This window comes from Leucoraja erinacea, chromosome 37 (genome assembly GCF_028641065.1).
Source record: "Leucoraja erinacea ecotype New England chromosome 37, Leri_hhj_1, whole genome shotgun sequence".
Taxonomy (NCBI): Eukaryota; Metazoa; Chordata; class Chondrichthyes; order Rajiformes; family Rajidae; genus Leucoraja; species Leucoraja erinaceus.
The window spans coordinates 4,547,965-4,567,860 of record NC_073413.1 but is presented as its reverse complement, the minus strand read 5'-3'; the positions used below and the strand labels follow the sequence as shown (position 1 = coordinate 4,567,860).

General features: G+C 45.9%; 1 protein-coding gene across 1 annotated transcript in view; it reads left to right on the top strand.

Annotated features, from left to right (window-relative positions):
* The first annotated feature begins 17,698 nt into the window (after window positions 1–17,698).
* The window catches only part of LOC129713811 (voltage-dependent calcium channel gamma-2 subunit), a 97,518-nt gene continuing 95,320 nt past the window's right edge, over window positions 17,699–19,896 (top strand). The window contains exon 1 of the mRNA XM_055663121.1: window positions 17,699–18,826. Within this exon, the coding sequence (XP_055519096.1) occupies window positions 18,616–18,826 (211 nt within the window). The 5' untranslated portion in view covers window positions 17,699–18,615. The remainder of the gene's footprint in view (window positions 18,827–19,896) is intronic.

Sequence of the window (19,896 nt, the reverse complement as noted above, 5' to 3'; positions counted from 1 at the left end):
ACTGCCACAATCCTCCAAACGCAGTATGACCAGTGCCTTTTAGAGCCTCAGCATATAGCAAGCTCAGATGCTAACCTGTACTGCGTTCTGCGACCCCGACCCCTCATCACCACTATGCCACCTCATCAGTGGCCGAGCAGTTCCTCATAGCTCCAATGTTCAATCCTGACTTCCAATGCTGTCTATGTGGAGCTTGCACGTTCTCCCTGCGACCATGTGAGATTCCTCTGGGTGTGGCACAGTGGTGCAGCAGTAGAGTTGCTGCCTTACAGCACCCTGGTTCAATCCTGCCTATGAGTGCTGTCTGCACGGAGTTTGCACGTTCTCCCTGCGACTGTGTGGGCTTTCTCCGGGTGCTCCGGTTTCCTCCCACACTCCAAAAAATGTGCATGTGTTTAGGTAAATCGTAATTTTTGTGTAGGATAATGCTGGTGTGCGGAGTGATCGCTGGGTTGATGCGGACTCGATGGGCCGAAGGGCTTGTTTCCGTGCTGTATCTCTAAAGTCTAACATCTACCATGCTCTGGTCTCCTCCCACATCCCAAAGACATGTGGGCTAGCAGCTTAATTTGCCCTTGTGTATTGGCCCTGGTGTGAAAAGATGTGGGAGAACCTGGGGGGAAGAATAGTTGAATGGGTTATAATGTAGGATTAATGTGGAATTCATGTAAATAGTAAGTAGATGGCCAGCATGGACTAGGTGGGCCACAGAGCCTGAATCAATGCTGTATGTCTCTGTGACAGTGCAAGGGAATAGGATTGCTCTTTGAGCTAACATAGACAATGGGCTCAATGGACTCAAATTATAAACTCAGATTCCAACTGAAAACAAAGACATAAACTGCTGGAGTAACTCCGCAGGCCAGGCAGAACCTCTGGAGAACATGGATAGGTGACGTTTCTGGTCGGGAACCTTCTACACTCTAAAGAAGGGTCCCGGCCTAAAACATCACCTATCCATGTTCTCCAGAGACACTGTCCAATCGGTTGAGTTTCTCGGGCACTTGGTGTCTTTTTTTGATGAGCCAGCACCTGCAGTTCCTTGTTTGTGCACGGGAATATTCTGCATCCAGACCCAAGGGAGGTCTGGCTGCTCCTTAAAGAATCTTCCCCAGTGCCGTACCACCATGACTCCCTCCCTCCAGGTATATGTATAATGGTATATGGACACGCTGATCTGTTCTGTAGTCATGCCTACTATGTTCTGTTGTGCTGAAGCAAAGCAAGAATTTCATTGTCCTATACAGGGACACATGACAATAAACTTCCTTCCTTCCTTCCTTCCTTCCTTCCTTCCTTCCTTCCTTCCTTCCTTCCTTCCTTCCTTCCTTCCTTCCTTCCTTCCTTCCTTCCTTCCTCCTTCCCCTCCTCCCTCCCTCCCTCCCTCCCTCCCTCCCTCCCCCTCCCTCCCTCCCCCCCCTCCCTCCCTCCCTCCCTCCTTCCCTCCCCCTCCTTCCCTCCTTCCCTCCCTCCCTCCCTCCCTCCCTCCCTCCTTCCCTCCTTCCCTCCCTCCTTCCCTCCCTCCTTCCCTCCCTCCTTCCTTCCCCATCAGGGCCAACGTGCAGAGGCCGACTGACCTGTTAACCCACGCATCTTTGGGTTGTGGGAGCAAACTGGAGCACTTCACACGTTGGACTTCAGAGACTCTGCACGGAAACTATAGTGTGAGTCAGCCCGGATAGTGGGCCTGTCTCCCCGAGACCCTCCCTCTCTCACCATTTGACCAGGTGGGGAGCGGAACGCATCCAATTCTGAGGCGCAACTTTCATCACTGTTCAACTTCTGTCAAGGAGAAGCTATACTTCACCCTCGTTAGACCTCATTTGGACTATGCAGTCGCAGCATGGGACCCATACACAAATAAAAACATTCCTTCCATCGAACGTGTCCAAAGACAGGCAGCTCGATTTGTTACTAACACCTATGAGAGAGAAGCGAGTGTCACCAAACGCCTGAATTCTCTGGGGTGGAACCCTCTCCAACACACACGTGAAGCTCACCGTTTGACCTGTTTTTACAAAATGTTAAATGGCCGGCTCGACATAGACTACAAGACCTACACCAAACCCAAACCAATTAGGAGCAGACGAGGGCATTCGATCCAATTTGTGACCCCAGCTACAAAGACAGATGTGTACAGCAATTAGTTCTTCCCCCGCACAATTAAAGCATGGAATAATCTCCACCCAACTATAGTTACCCAACCAGATGCAACTAAATTTAAAGTAGCTCTTTCTTCCCAATAACCCTTTCTGGCTTAAGCCCTCCCTTCACCACCTCCAGTTTAAATTCCATTTGGAATGTTTTGGAGGACCAAGAAACCAAGAAACCAAGAACCAATTCAAGCCTCGACATACCCACCAGATGGGAAACATATCCCACCTGGGATCCGAAGCCATCCGAAGATGGAAAGCCAAGCCATCTGGAGTGATTGCTTGTACGATCTCACACGCCTCAGACTGCCCCTGGGGCTACTGAACCCACAGCACACAGGTGGTGGCCAAAACAAGGTAATTTGTGGGGCCAGCATTGCCTTGTTGTGTTTCCAGCTCACTAACACAGCTCCCAGCCAGCAAGCCTGCCCTTCCTGCTCCCCACCCTATTATGCTTCTTTAGAGGGTTACACAGAAAAGCTGGAGAAACTCAGCGGGTGCAGCAGCATCTATGGAGCGAAGGAAATAGGCAACGTTTCGGGCCGAAACCCTTCTTCAGACTCTTCAAGATATGCTTCTTTAGACTTCAGGATAAGGTGCTTTAACTTGAGTTCCATGTGTTCTGAAGTGACTGATGAAACTAATTTAAACTTTGAGTCTGAAGTAAGGTCTCGACCCAAAATAGACAATAGACAATAGACAATAGGTGCAGGAGTAGGCCATTTGGCCCTAGATCATCACTAATCCTTGGAAAACCAATGTCACCTTTTGCCCATCATTTTGAATCAGTGTCCCCAGGTGATAGAACAACTTCCCAAAGCGTACCCATTTAAACAAGTCGGGATCTTTTTGTAATTCTTCTCCACAGCTAAAATTATAGCTGAAAACCCTGGAAAAGCTGCAGCCAATTTGTCCGCAGTAATGTCCCATAAAGTGGAGATTAACAGAGTTTTACGTGTAAGGTGTCAGGGGTTATGGGGCGAAGGCAGGAGAATGGGGTTGAGAGGGAAAGGATAGATCAGCCACGATTGAATGGCAGAATAAACATGATGGGCCGAGTGGCCGTATTCCGCTCCTAGAACTTATGAACATGAGCATATTCAGTAAATAATACATTTTAGCTTTCTTTATTAATGGTTTAATGATTCAATGGTTCTTCATTATCACATGTAGTGAGATTCTGCGATATTCTATTTTTCAATTGAGTCAGAACTGATCTGGAGCATCAGCTCTAACTCCCTCCCTTTGATCCTTTCTCCCACGGAACCCCTGTCAATCTCAGTGCAGGATGCTTCAATTACCCTGCATGAATATAAATACAAGTATACAGTGCATGGATAGATATGTCCCTGTATATATACTCGCAATAGGCCTATAGCCCTTTATTGACTGCTACACGTTCTTGCAGCTGTAAGCAGTATAACAGAATAGCAAGTTTACTCTCTGCGCGGAGTTTGCACGTTCTCACCGCAACCACTTGGTTTCCCCTTTAGGTGCTCCAGTTCCCGCCCACATCCCAGAAGATGATATCAGGGACCTTACAGGGGAAAGATCAGTCGTGACTCAACCAATACCCCGGGAGAAGAACAGCAAAGCAGCGGTCTCCACCCCCCCTGTAACACTCGTGAAAGACAGCAGACCAAGGTAATCTACAACTTTTACACATCCAATGTAACACATTCTCAGGCTGTGAAAACCTCAATGAGCAATTTGATATGTAAACTCGACACATCAGGAATAACATACACTGTAAATATTACACATTGTTGATAGTTTGCTGGATATGTACACTGTAAATATCATGCACTATAAGACCACACGTGAGCATTTATTAGTTTTTATAAACAATCTAGTGTTGGGTGTCGGGAGCAGTGTTATAAAGTCTACAAAATACGACATAAGTAACAATGGTAGTGGAGGCTTCAGAGTGTCGTCAGCCAAATGGAGACGCAGGCAGCATCACTGAGAGGCCACAGTAGAGATCTAGGCCACTCATAGAAACATAGAAAGCGTACACTCAGTGTACAGGGGCTTGTGGAGCAAGTTCTATTTGTAATCCCACTCGCCACACTAGGGGCAATTTACAGAAGACAATTAACCGACAAACCCGCACGTCTTTGGGATGTGGGAGGAAACCGGAGCGCCCGGAGGAAACCCACGCGGTCACTGGGAGAAGGTTCAAGCTCCACACAGACAGCATCCGAGCTCGGGGTCGACGGGGCTGTGAGGGAGCAGCACTAATAGCTGCGCCACTGTGCCACGTCTGTTCAACTCGAGTAATTCACATACAATCCATGTGATATTCAACTCCCACACCCTCTCCCCGTAATCCTGCTAAACCCCACCTGAAAATCAACAAGGACAATTGTGAAGTGGTGCGCTTTGGAGAGCCCGACGTGGCGAGATGCGAAGGGGAAGTGGTTTAGCTGTTAACATTTAAATAACATTTAAACAGACTTGGTTGGTAGTCCCCTTTCTGCGGAGTTTAATGTTATAATAGAGCCATTGTTTCTATTTTCTTTTTCTTTCTTTTCTAGGGTCTACTTTCTCACTTTACTTCCTTCTCTAACTTCTTTTCTAAGGGGCTTTCTTTTCCCAACACTCTTGCACTTCACGACTCTTGCGCACTTTCTTTACTTTCCTTACTTCTACCTTTTTCTTAAAGCTCAAAAAAAATGAAGCGGTACAAAAAATGTATTAAGATATATGTGTTGTGTAGGATTGTAATTTACCGTACTTCTAATAAAAATAAAATTAAAAAAAAACCCCAAAAAAAAAGTAAATAAATAAAAAAAAAAAAAAAAAAAAACATTTAAATAATATTTCTGTTCTTGAAATCATTGCAGGAGGCAGAGCGAGTTAATAACTTGGTTTAACAGATTGCATGAATTACTTGAGTAAAGGGCCTGTCCCACTTACAGGACCTTTAACATAGAAACATAGAAAATAGGTGCAGGAGGAGGCCATTCGGCCCTTCAAGCCAGCACCGCCATTCATTGTGATCATGGCTGATCGTCCCCAATCAATAACCCGTGCCTGCCTGCCTTCTCCCCACATCCCTTGATTCCACTAGCCCCTAGAGTTCTATCTAATAATGCCCCTGTCCCACTTAGGAAACCTGAACTGAAACCTCTGGGGACTTTGCGCCCCACCCAAGGTTTCCGTGCTGTTCCCGGAGGTTGTAGGTGGTTGCCGGAGGTTGCAGGTAGTGGTAGCAGGTAGGGAGACTGACAAAAACCTCCGGGAACCGCACGGAAACCTTGGGTGGGGCGCAAAGTCTCCAGAGGTTTCCGTTCAGGTTTCCTAAGTCGGACAGGGCATTACTCTCTCTTAAAACCATCCAGTGAATTGGCCTCCGCTGCCCTCTGTGGCAGGGAATTCCACAAATTCACAACTCTCTGGGTGCAAAGGTTTTTTCTCACCTCAGTCTAAAATAGCCTTTACAGGCGACTGCCGCGACCAGTGGTAGGTTTTTCAACATGTTGAAAATTCAGCGACGACCAGAAAGACACTACGACTCTTTGGAGACCTCTCATGACCACAGGAGACCGCTCACAACCATACAGGCGACCCCTAAATAACATTTAGTCCAAGTTAAAGTCCAGTAAAGTCCACTTAAAGATAGTTTCGGCCCGAAACGTTGCCTATTTCCTTCGCTCCATAGATGCTGCTGCACCCGCTGAGTTTCTCCAGCTTTTTTGTGTAACCTCCACTTAAAGATAACCTGAGGGTCTCCAAGGAGGTAGATAGTGGCTCAGGTTTCACTACACCTTTGTGCACATGTCAATAAACAAGCCGTTGAACCAACACCTCCTTAAAGGACAGTTTAGGATTGGGCACTGCCTTAATGCCTCATCATAGGTTCATAAGTCATAGAAGCAGAATTAAGGGCCTGTCCCACTTTCACGACTTAATCCAAAACCTCTGCCGAGTTTAAAGGACCTAAAAAAAAAAATCAAGATTTTGGTAATCTACCAACTCCTACGACCTTCCGCGAGTATGCTCACGAACTGGAGTGACAGAGGTCAACGTGCTGATGTTGACTTAAGCTTTTTTTATCACTCACCATTATTTCTCTGTCCAGCTGCCGAGCTATGAGTACCCACGAATATCTACGAGTACCCACAAGTATCTACGACTGCCCTCACCGCCTTCTACCGTCTGTCCACGAACTAACTATATGTAAAAAGTTGCAAATTTTTTCATCCCGACTATTTTTTTACTCGTGGATGTTTTTCATCGGGCTGGAAAAAAAACGTCCCGACTTACCTGATGCCCCACGTACCTACGGCTAGCTGGCATAGCGAGCCGCTACAAAATATCTACAAACTACTACCACCTCCTACGGACTCGTTACGAACATTCTGCGAGTTCGAATCAAGGGGAAAACTCGGGAGAGTGCATTGCAAAAGGATTTGAGTATTGGAGCAGAGAGGTTCTACTGCAGTTGTACAGGGTCTTGGTGAGACCACACCTGGAGTATTGCGTACAGTTTTGGTCTCCAAATCTGAGGAAGGACATTATTGCCATAGAGGGAGTGCAGAGACGGTTCACCAGACTGATTCCTGGGATGTCAGGACTGTCTTATGAAGAAAGACTGAATAGACTTGGTTTATACTCTCTAGAATTTAGAAGATTGAGAGGGGATCTTATAGAAACTTACAGAATTCTTAAGGGGTTGGACAGGCTAGATGCAGGAAGATTGTTCCCGATGTTGGGGAAGTCCAGGACAAGGGGTCACAGCTTAAGGATAAAGGGGAAATCCTTTAAAACTGAGATGAGAAGAACTTTTTTCACGCAGAGAGTGGTGAATCTCTGGAACTCTCTGCCACAGAGGGTAGTTGAGGCCAGTTCATTGGCTATATTTAAGAGGGAGTTAGATGTGGCCCTTGTGGCTAAGGGGATCAGGGGGTATGGAGAGAAGGCAGGTACGGGATACTGAGTTGGATGATCAGCCATGATCATATTGAATGGCGGTGCAGGCTCGAAGGGCCGAATGGCCTACTCCTGCACCTAATTTCTATGTTTCTATGTTTCTATGAGAGTTCGTGAATGACCTCGTGAAAGTGGGACGGGTCCTTCAGGCCTTTCGGCCCATCGTCTACTCCGCCATTCAATCATGGCTGATCGACAGTATCTTTCCCTCTCAACCCCATTTTCCTGCCTGCCTTGACACTCTTACTCATCCCAAGAAGAATCGTCAAAAAAAAAATTCCGGCTGAAAGCACTGATATCTGGAGTACAAGAGACATCAGAGCCCGCTTAGAAAAGAAAGTATTTAGCGAGAATAAAAATAATACTGAAAGCCCCATATGGATTGTGGAAAGCAGGTCACGCCTAACAAAGTAGAACTGGTGAATGATGGCAGCCCCGCAAGTATTTGGACAAAAGAGTTTGAGTCATACAGCATGGAAACAGGCCATTCGGCCCACAGAGTCCATGCTTGCCATCAAGCACCATTCCCATTCAACCTATCAACATTCATTGTGTAGGAAGGAACCAACCCAATATGCCACCCATTCCTTCCCTCCAGAGATACTGCCTCTCCCGCTGAGTTACTCCAGCTTTTTGTATCTATCAACATACATTCATTCCAATCGCCCACCCGCCTAGATTCTATCTCTTATCTGCACACACTCGGGACAATTTTCAGTGGCAAATGAACCCACATATCTTTTGGACGCGAGAGGAAACCAGAGCACACAGGAACGTGCAAACTCCACACAGACAGCACCCAAGGTGGGGATTATTCCCGGGTCGCTGGAGCTATAAAGCGTCGGCTCTACCAGCTGCACCAAATGGGTAACGAGATTTTGCACGACTAAAATACAAACACTTAGGATGAAGGTGGATGCAGGAAAATCAGATGATAAATTGATTGAAGCACAAAATAAAGGGCAGGAAGCAATTGGAATTAGTTATAAAAGTCAGCTATTGCCAGTGGGGAATTCACAGCTCAGTCCATTTGCTGTGTACATTGAATGCTGAGGCAGAATGTCAAATCCAGAAGATGGCTTACGAATGTTCAGTGTACAGTGGGAAAACTATATTCACATGAATCTACTGAACGGGGTGGATGAATTACATAAAGAAGCATAGAAAGAGGCCATTCGGCCCTTCGCTTTATTACTAACACTTTGCAAGTCAGGGGAGTCATGAGGACACAAGTGCTGGAGTAACTCAGCGGGTCAGGCAGCATCTCTGGGTAACACGGGTAGGTGACGTTTCACAGAGTGCTGGAGTAACTCAGCGGGTCAGGCAGCATCTCTGGAGAACATGTTCGGGTGACGTTTCACAGAGTGCTGGGGCAACTTAGCAGGTCAGGCAGCATCTCTGGGTAACATGGATAGGTGACGTTTCACACAGTGCTGGAGTAACTCAGCGGGTCAGGCAGCATCTCTGGAGAACATGTTCGGTGACGTTTCACAGAGTGCTGGAGTAACTCAGCGGGTCAGGCAGCATCTCTGGAGAACATGTTCGGGTGACGTTTCACAGAGTGCTGGGGCAACTTAGCAGGTCAGGCAGCATCTCTGGGTAACATGGATAGGTGACGTTTCACACAGTGCTGGAGTAACTCAGCGGGTCAGGCAGCATCTCTGGAGAACATGGATAGGTGACGTTTCACAGAGTGCTGGGGCAACTTAGCAGGTCAGGCAGCATCTCTGGAGAACATGGATAGGTGACGTTTCAGGTTCTTCAGACTACAATTGACATTTCTACATTTTAACATGTGTTTACCTGCATCTGCAGCGAGGAAGTTCAAGTCTCTGAATCATGTAGGTTCTGGTTTTCAGTTCCTCACTAGGAATTTCTGTCCAAAGGTCTACGTGCAATATCCTGTCCAATGTTGAAGAAGTACTGTGCTGTCAAACATGCTGATTTTTTGGTGAAACATTCATCCACGTGCCCCATTTTGCTCTTCAGTGCATTGAAAGGTACAAAGTATGTTCTCTACCGCTGCGGCACGGCGGTATAGTGGTAGAGCTGCTGCCTCAGAGCGCCTGAGATCCAGGTTTGTTCCTGCCTACGGGTGCTGCTGAAAGTACGGGGTTTGTACTTTCTCCCCGTGACCTGCGTGGGTTTTCTCCGGGTGCTCAGGTTTCCTCCAACACTCCAAAGACATGCAGGTTTGCAGTTTAATTGGCTTCTATAAATTGCCACCTGGTGTGTAGGATGGAACTAGTGTATGGGTGTTCTGTGCAGACTCGCTGGATTGAAGGATGTATTTTCCTCTATACTAAACTAATCTAAAAATTGCAGAGGAGTTCTCCTGTGTGTTCTGCCTACTCTCAGTCAGCATCACTAAATCGTTTCCCCTGTCCTTACTAGATTGTTATCATTGAGGTCTAGCCAGGACGGCTCGGTGGCGCAGCGGTAGAGTTGCTGCCTTGCAACGCCAAAGACCTGGGTTCGATCCCGACTACAGGTGCTGTCTGTACGGAGTTTGTGCGTTCTCCCCGTGACCGCGTGGGATTACTCCGTGATCTTCGGTTTCCTCCTACACTCCAAAGATGTACAGGTTTGGAGGTTTATGCATTACTCCATGAGGCTAATAGACAATAGACAATAGGTGCAGGAGTAGGCCATTCGACCCTTCGAGCCAGCACCGCCATTCAATGTGATCATCCCCAATCAGTACCCCGTTCCTGCCTTCTCCCCATATCCCCTGACTCTGCTATTTCTAAGAGCCCTATCTAGCTCTCTCTTGAAAGCATCCAGAGAACCGGCCTCCACCAGGCAGAGAATTCCACCGACTCACCACTCTCTGTGGGGAAAAAGTGTTTCCTCATCTCCGTTCAATATTTTTAGAGTGTGGGAGGAAACCGAAGCACCCGAAGAAAGCCCATGCGGTCGCGGTGAGAACGTACAAACTCCGAAGACAGCACCTGTGGTCAGGGTCGCACCCGGGTCTCTGGCGCTGTAAGGCAACAACTCTACTACTGCACCACTGTGCTGCCTTATACAGAGTGATTTCAGGTCAATTTCTAAACTCGGGATTGCAGAAGACTACTGAGGCATATATATTTCTCAAATGATTCAAACGTGGCTTCAGGTGTGTTACCCATGCCCAAGATAAATGTTGATATTTTCCTTTATGGCAATCTCACACCGTTATCTAACGTTCCTGTGATACAGGAAGCAGGGTCCACTCGCGGTGAAGGGCATAAATGGTGCCCTTCATGCCATGCAGTATGCCATCAACTATTTTGGGCAGAGATGAGGAAAGTTTCTTACCATGAGCATCATCTATTTTGGAAATTGCAATGTGGATGCCAAGTCACTCTATATGTTCAAGACTAAGATCTATAGATCTTTCATAGCTAAGTGGTCTGGGGATAATAGACAGAAATGAAGACAAGATATGATATTAAAAGGACACAAAGTGACGGAGCAACTCAGCAGGTCAGGCAGCATCTCTGCAGACTAAAGAAACATTGTGATTGGAAACATTGCATAGAAGCATAGAAAATAGGTGCAGGAGTAGGCCATTTGGCCCTTCGAGCCTGCACCGACATTCAATATGATCATGGCTGATCATCCAACTCACCTATCCATGGTCTCCAGGGATGCTGCCTGACCTGCTGAGTTACTCCAGCACTTTATGTCCTTTTGTATAAACCAGCATCTGCAGTTCCTTGTTTTTACAAGACATGATATCGTTGAATATTGACAAATCGGTTGGAAAGGTAATCGCTTGTTGCCATGTAGAGTGTTTAGTTCTTTTTTAGGGATACAGCGTGGAAATAGGCCTTTCGGCCCATCCAGTCCATGCCGCCCAGCGATCACCATATACTAGTTCTATCCGACACACCAAGGCCAACGAACCTACAAACCTGCATATCTTTGAAATGTGGGAGGAAACCAGAGCACCCTGAGAAAACCCACACAGTCACAGGGAGACAGATCCTATATTCAAGATCGAACCTGAGTCTCTGCCGCTGTAAGACAGCAACTCTAATGCTACAGTGCTTGAGGTAAATAGAACGGGCGAATCTAAAGGAATAATCGACGAAGGACAAAGGAATGGAAGGACTGGGAATAGAAGCAAACTAGAGACTGGCCTTTCAGAAGGTCACGTGCTTGTGAAAGTTTGCATTGCTTTCTTCTCTCTCTTCTTCGAATGGCAACAATAACTAAATTAACCATTCATTTTGAATCAGAGATTTTTGATCTCCGAAGGTACTTAGTGATATGATAAAACAGTGGCTGTGTAGATCCTACGCTATTATATTACTGAATGGCAGAACAAGCCCAAAGGGATTAATATTTAAGAAGGAACTGCAGATGCTGTAAAAATTGAAGGTAGATAAAAAAATGCCGGAGAAACTCAGCGGGTGCAGCAGCATCTATGGAGCAAAGGAAATAGGCAACGTTTCGGGCCAAAACCCTTCTTCAGACGATGTGTGCCTTCGATTTTCCAGCATCTGCAGTTCCTTCTTGAACAATATTTAAGAAGTAACTGCAGATGCTGGAAAAATTGAAGGTAGATAAAAATGCTGGAGAAACTCAGCGGGCGAGGCAGCATCTATGGAGGGAAGGAAATAGGTGACGTTTCGGGTCAAGACCCTTCTTCGGTCCCTAAACTAAACTAAACGAGTGCACGTTGGACCTTTTTTGTAACATGAATACGCTTGACAAGTACACAGCCTGTAGTGAGTGGATACGCCTTGGTATTGTGGCTTATCCTGAATTTATGATTATATTAATTGGCGATTACCTTTCCAAGAAATTTGTCAATATTATGTCTTGTAGAAACAAAGAACTGCAGATGCTGGTTTACACAAAAAGGACACGACAGTCTGAAGAAGGATCTCATCCCGAAACGTCACCTATTCCTTCGCTCCATAGATGCTGCCTCACCCGCTGAGTTTCTCCAGCATTTTTATCTACCTCCAAAGGGATTAATGATCTTTTTCTTTGTCTATGATCTCACTGTCCTGTGATACAAGTCTTGCCCAGGTTACAAGTGAGTTCCATTTCAGGACGTTTGCAAGTCAGAAATTAGGCTTCAAGTCAAGAAGATGCCTGCAGCCCCACATCTACCAGCAACCCCATTCCAAACGCCCTGGCACATGTACGGGCCATATGCTGGGGATGACCTGAATATTAACTGTGGGCAATGAAGTGAAGGGAGGAGATGCAGGAGAAGCACTTTAGTTGGGATGAATGTCCTGGCAGGGAGAGACGAATGGTGGCGAAGATGTGTGTTGATGCCTCAACTGCCTACCCACTGCTTTCCCTGCCATCCATGCAAAGTAGCTAAGGTAGGCACCACGTCTAAGCAGAGTATAATGCTTGTTCCACTTAGGAAACCTGAACAGATACTTCTGGAGACTTTGCGCCCCACCCAAGGTTTCCGTGCGGTTCCCGGAGGTTGCAGGTGGTTGCCGGAGGTTGCAGGTAGTGGAAGCAGGTAGGGAGACTGACAAAAACCTCCGGGAACCGCACGGAAACCTTGGGCGGGGCACAAAGTCTCCAGAGGTTTCCGTTCAGGTTTCCTAAGTGGGACAGGGGCATTATCAAGGTCACCTCCGCCTCACAGCCACAAGTCTCCATTCCCTTCTCCGAATTCCTCCAGTGCGCTTCCTGCACTATCTTCGTGAAGCAGGGATAAGTTTCACCTCATAAGTTCTTGGAAGTAAGAAGGTTGTAATCTAATTGATCGGGATGATTTCATGACCCATGGGAGTGAAACTCAAGCAAGCTGCTAAAGTCATGAACTCCTGGATTGAATTGCAGGCCTAATTGCTTCCTTCCGAGCAAACCCATTTCATCAGGATGTGTCACAAATGGTACAAACAATGCTAATGGTGAGACCTGTCTCCCTGGGGAGTTGGACATTTAATCCCAGAGACAGTAACTAGGCTGCATCAGTTCACGATTAAACTCTCCTATTGAGGACATTTGGGCCACAAGAGGAGGAAGTTCACTTCTTCGCAGATATCAGATTGATATTTACCTCAGTGTTGTTCACCCTGAGGTTTTAAAGTCACGCGCATGGGTTTAGAGTGATTTTTGACAAGTTTCTCATGACACAAGCCTGTGGAATTTGAGCAAAGTTAGCAACATCACAGAGGAAGAAAGGCGGGAGACCAACACAATGCAATGGTGCAGTGGTGCAGTGGTGCAGTGGTGCAGTGGTACAGTTGCTGTCTCACAGCTTTGTTCCTGATCTCGGGAGGAGGCACTGTCTGTGTGGAGTTTGTACGTTCTCCCTTTGACCATGTGGATTTCCTTCAGGTGCTCCGGTTTCCTCCCACATCCGGAACACGGGCAGGTGGGACTAGTGTAGATGGAGGATATCAGTCAACGTGGGCATGTTGGGCCGAAGGGCCTGTTGTTGGGTCGAAGGGCCTGTTTCTACGCTGCATAACTCTATGACTCAATGAAAGCGAATGGTAGTACCTGTACTTTGATCCAGCAATAATGTATCTGAAGAAGGATTTTGGCCCGAAACTTTGCCTATTTCCTTTGCTCCATAGATGCTGCTGCACCCGCTGAGTTTCTCCAGCATTTTTGTCTACCTTCCATTTTCCAGCATCTGCAGTTCCTTCTTGAACAATGTATTTGATTACTGATTTTGGTCTGACATTGGCATAAAGGGAAATAGCAGAAGTTACCGCAGTCAGGATTAACACAGCTGAAGTCACATTTGAAACTTTGATATTTTTAATTGTTTGAATCAATCTCACTCCACCTTTAAAATCTACATCTTTGACCAAGATTTTGCTTATCGGTACTAATTGGGATTGGTAGCTCGGTGCTTCATGTTCAACATGGACATGATTGGATGAAGGGTCTGTTTCCATGCTGAATCACTCTACGATTTGATAACAGGTAATTTTTTTAGGCATCTCGGTGTCGAATTTTTATGTGTCGAACCATCCTGCATAGACCCTTGTGGCATTTTACTTCACAATGCTACATGGATGTCATTTGTTGTGCAGTGAGTTTTAGAGGGACTGTTTTAGAGGGATATGGACCAAATCCAGGTCGGTGGGACTAGAGTAGATGGGGCAACTTGGTCGGTGTGGGCAAGTTGACCTGTTTCCACACTGAAGGACTCGACGACTGTGAACATTTCCTGATTCCCATGACTAGCTCGGTGTAGCTTTTCGAAGTTAAACTATCTGGTCATTGCAGAATGACTAGAAGGTAGCAGAAGAACAGAACTCCTCTCTCTTAAAAATCCCAGACCCTAAATCTTTATCTTTCCACAGATGTTGCCTGACCTGCTGAGTCTTTCCCAGTCATTTCTGTTGTTATTTTCGAATTAAGGGTCTACCCTTACAGAAACAAATATCGGAGTTGGTTGGTTGGTCCCGCTGAGTTACTCCAGCATTTTGTGCCTATCTTCGGTGTAAACCAGCATCTGCAGTTCCTTCCTATACATTGCAGTTGGTTTAGGACAGTTACAACTCTTTTCTCAACACTAAAAATGTGATAAACTGAAAACTGACAACTTAATTCCCACCTTTATGACTAGTGCACCCTTAGCGGCAAACTTATGGTTTAAAATGCCACCTTTGCATTTGTAGATATTTTTTACTCTGAAATATCCTTCAGCAGTCACCAAGGTCCACTCAAGAGGCCTATAGGATTAATTTAAATTATAAAATAAAAACATCCCTAGGTTTTGGGGCATTGTAGATAAAGTCAACATCACTGGATAGAATGGCGTGTTTCAGAAATAAACTAATAATCTTTTTTTTTGTAAATCTCTCAATCTTAAATTCACATTGCCAATTAACTGGGTAAAGAGTGTGTTTCCTTCTGCAAGGGGTGGTTTGAGGTCTGGTATGATGCTTCAAATTCTCAATTATTAGTTGTAAATTATTAGCAGTTGTACAGGGCCCTAGTGCACACACCTGGAATATTGTGTGCAGTTTTGTTCCCCTGATTCGAGGATGGACATTCTTGCTATTGAGGGAGTGCAGCGTAGGTTTACAAGGTTAATTCCTGGCGGGACTGTCATATGCTGAGAGAATGGAGCAGCTGGGCTTGTACCCTCTGGAGTTTAGAAGGATGAGAGGGTATCTCATTGAAACATATAAGATTGTTGAGGGTTTGGACACGCTAGAGGCAGGAAACTTGTTCCCGATGTTGGGGGAGTCCAGAACCAGGGGCCACAGTTAAAGAATAAGGAGTTAGACATTTAGAAGGGAGACGAGGAAACACTTTTTCTCACAGAGAGTGGCGAGTCTGTGGAATTCTCTGCCTCAAAGGGCGGTGGAGGCCAGTTCTCTGGATGCTTTCAAGAGAGAGCTAGATAGGGCTCTTAAAAATAGGAAATATGGGGAGAAGGCAGGAACGGGGTACTGATTGGGGATGATCAGCCATGATCACATTGAATGGCGGTGCTGGCTCGAAGGGTCGAATGGCCTACTCCTGCAACTATTGTCTATTGTTTATTAGCCTCATGGAGTAATGCATAAAAGTCATACAGTCATATCTTATTTTCTAACCTGGTCAGAACTTAATAACACATTGGTAGGGAGGGAAGCGAAACTTTTGGAAAAAGTAGTTTGATTATTATATGAACTGGAGGGTAGAAGAACAACGTTGCATGGTGGTCACTACAGTATATGTCCCAACTTTGATTTACTAGAACGATGGTATTGGAAGGTCTATCTAACGGTGAATGATAGCTGTAATGGGATAACCATTCGGGCTCGCTACATCACATAATTTACAGGACAAAACCAGGCTCTTTAGTCCATACTGCCATTTATCCTCCACACCACCGTCTCAATCAACCACTGTGTTCCTTCAAAGGTACATACAAGTGCTGGAGAAACTCAGCGGGTGCAGCAGCATCTATGGAGCGAAGGAAATAGGCAACATCTCGGTCCGAAACCCTTCTTCAAACCGGTTCCTTCATTTCGTTTTCCTCCACTTGTTGAGCAGCTTCCCTTGAAATACGTCCACACATTTTAATATCCAACCCCGGGGGAGGGGGTGGGGGGGGGGTTGGGGAAGTGAAAAACAACTTATTTTTGGGGTTGTGACTATATGTCCCAACTTTCATTTGCAGGAACGGCGGTATAGGAAGGTCTATCACGCGGTGAGCGATAGTTGCAATGGAATGACCACTACCGCTCACTATTCTTTGAGGACCGAAGTTCAGGCCGGGTTTTCTAATTGGAATTATTAGTGATTATCTCGTCCTTTGGTTAGAAATATTAGATCATGTAAGACAAGCATTATCATCACTAACAACGCAACTCAAGTAGCTCATTTGGCTCACTATATCCAACCCGGCCAAAACAAAAATAACTCTTCAGGCAGTCAACCTCCCACCTCTTGATTTGCAGTTTGGTAGAACAAGCTTGCATGCAGGATATCGGTGAATGTGGTGCGGGGTCTCCATGCCCAGCGCCCCTTCAGGCGTCGTGTTCCCGAACCCCTAATCACACTTTAGATGAAGAAGGGTCTCGACCCGAAACGTCGCCTATTTCCTTCGCTTCATAGATGCTGCCTCACCCGCTGAGTTTCTCCAGCGTTTTTGTCTACCTTACTTTAGATGACATAACGTTTGCTCCATAATCCTACTTACCCAATTATCCACGTTCTTCTGCTAAGGATCTCTCGGTGCTAAGGGAAACGCTGGTTACAAATCTGGAATGGAAAGCAGGGTGATTGCTGGGACGAGTCCTTGTATCACGGGAAATTGCTCTAACTTTTTTTTTATAACGGATCCTGCCACATGCTGTTGTTTATTCCTCTTTGCCCAGAACCATGTGATTTCCCCATTTCTGTGTGTGTGTGTGTGTGTGTGTGTGTGTGTGGAGTGTATGAGTGTGTGGTGAATGTGTGTATGTGTGTGTGTGCGTGTGTATGTGGAGTGTATGAGTGTGTGGTGAATGAGTGCGTGTGTGTGTGACTGTGTGTGTGTGTGTATGTTTGCGTGTGTGCGTGTGTGGAGTGAATATGTGTGGTGAATGAGTGTGTGTGTGTGTGTGACTGTGTGTGTGTGTGTGTGTATATATATATTTGTGTGTGTGTGTGTGTGTGTGTGTGTGGAGTGTATATATATATATATGTATGTGTGTGTATATGTGTGTGCGTGTGTGTGTGTGTATGTGGAGTGTATGAGTGTGTGGCGAATGTGTGTATGTGTGTGTGACTGTGCGTGTGTATGTGGAGTGTATGAGTGTGTGGTGAATGAGTGCGTGTGCGTGTGACTGTGGGTGTATGTGAGTGCGTGGGTGTGTGAGTGTATATGTGAGAGTGTGTGTGAGTATGTGGTGAATGAGAGTGTGCGAGTGTGTATGTGAGTGCATATTTGAGTGTGTGTGTGTGTGTAGTGAATAGGAATGTGTGTGTGTGTGTGTGTGATTGTGTGTGAGTGTGTGGTAGAGTGCGTGTGTGTGTGTGTGAGTGAGTGTTCATGTGTGGGACAGAGAGAATGTGTGTGTTTGTGCGAAAGAGAGAGGGTGGGTGAGTGAGTGTGTGTGTGTTTGCCGGTCTAATTGCTATTCGAGGTCTGCATTGGGAGCTGAGGGCACGTACATTTAGAGTGACGAGTAGGCTGGAAAGGACTGGCTACGCCTTCTTCGTGCTCCGGAGCCGGCGAGCTGTTCTTTCACCATCCGAGAGGGAGAGGAGGAAGAGAGGGAGAAGGAGCAGGGACAACGGGGAAGAAGGAGGAGGCGGGAGGGGGAACAGAAAAAAAGAGGAACCGGACAGTCAAGAGGGGAAGAATGCGTCTCAGGAGCGAATCTTTGAACAGCAACGCCTGAAAAAAAAAAGGGGGAGCTGTCCATTTCAGCACCAAGAAAAAAGCCGCTGTCCAACTAACGGACCACGAGCTGCGTGGCGAACATCTTCATTCAAGTCTAAACCTTTCTCTTTGAAAACACATCTACCAGCAACAACCCCCTCCCCCCCTCCCAAAAAAAAAACCTTTACGACACCAAAACCGGGTGCTACTCTGAGACCAAGAAAACCGCACAAATTCATGGCGTTTGGAATAGCTGTAAGGAAAAACCGAAAGACGGTGGCATCGATGCTGACTCCGTGAGGAAAGAAGGCTGCACGGATAATGCTTTTCATCTCTACCTTTCTCCTGAAGATCTCTCAAAAATAGCCATCACTTATGGAAACTGGGGATCAGAATTTTAGAAAAAAGGATTAACATATCTATTTTTGGGGGATTTGCTTTGGTTTTTTAAAATTTAAAATAGATATATATATATACACACTGATATATATATATATATAAATATAAATATATATATTTATATATATATATATAAATCATATATATATATCTATAGGACATAGATCTTGGATTGGAATTGGCAGTCTCCTCCTCTGCACACCTCTTGATCTCTTTGCTCCCCTCATTCATTTTAGAAGGGGGATTTTTTTTCTCATCTTATCCGAGGGAGAAAAGGGGAGCGAGGAGAGAGGAAAAAAAAAGTGTGTGTGTGTGTGTGCCCGAATATAATGAAGAATTATGGGTCTGTTTGATCGCGGTGTACAGATGCTTCTCACAACTGTGGGCGCCTTTGCTGCCTTCAGTTTAATGACCATTGCTGTAGGAACGGACTACTGGCTATACTCTAGAGGGGTCTGCAAAAGCAAGTCTGTCAGTGAAAATGAGACCAGCAAAAAGAACGAGGAAGTGATGACCCACTCTGGATTATGGAGAACCTGCTGTCTTGAAGGTATATCATCCCCTCCAACTCCCCCACCCCTTCCCCTCGCATCCACCATCTCCGTTCATGCGCTCATTCCCCGATGTTTACTGTGTACGAGAGACCTATGGCCAGACATGGGATGAATAGCAAAAATGACTTCCCTCAATGGTGCTTTTTTGACGCATTCTGCATCTCTCCACTTTCCACCATCCAGCCTCCCGTTAACATATTCTGCAGTAAGGTTACATGCTGAATACTATATGCTCTCCCACTCTCTAAAAATCAATAGATCGAATCAATCAGGGGTATTTTGGTGAACCGAAGTGGGGATCGTGTCATTATTCACACACGGGGATCTTTGAATGGGGAACCGGGATGCTGGTCAATGAAATATTAATTTCACTTTTTCTTTAATAAAAGGGGCAATTTTTTATCATCCTCCCCCCCACCCCAAAAAAAAAACTGTATTATTGCACTGAGAAAAGAAACAGCCATTTTGGGTGTGTCAGAATTAATGCTTATCAGGGACAAAATGGGAACATTTTTAAGGTTGTGTGCTTTTTCTCTGTGTGTGTGTGTGTGTTGTGTGTGTGTGTGTGTGTGTGTGTGTGTGTGTGTGTGTGTGTGGGTGTGTGTGTGTGTGTGTGTGTGTGTGTGTGTGTGTGTGTGTGTGTGTGTGTGTGTGTGTGTGTGTGTGTGTGTGTGTGTGTGTGATACATAAAACGAAACGCCTCCCGCTCTCTACAAAATTAAACAACAAATGCCTCCGAGCAAAATAACCACTGTCAGGATGGAAGGGAGTTTCGATACCTGTACGATTGGTGTGACACGAGGAGAGGGAACGGGCTGGGATGAAAGGAGGGGGATAAATTGAGAAGGGAGAATAAAGAAAAAACAAGTGAGGTCTGGAGGTTCATGTTGCAAAAAGAAACGATACATTTCATCTTGCATCTGTAAAATGTACCTCTTTGGGGGTAAAGAGGGGTCTACTTGCTAACAGGATATAGAAATGCTGGACCCAGCGAGAGAAATAACAAATCTCATCCCTCTTTCTGCCACGGGTCCGATGTAATTTTGCTCTCTGATGGGGTTTTTTT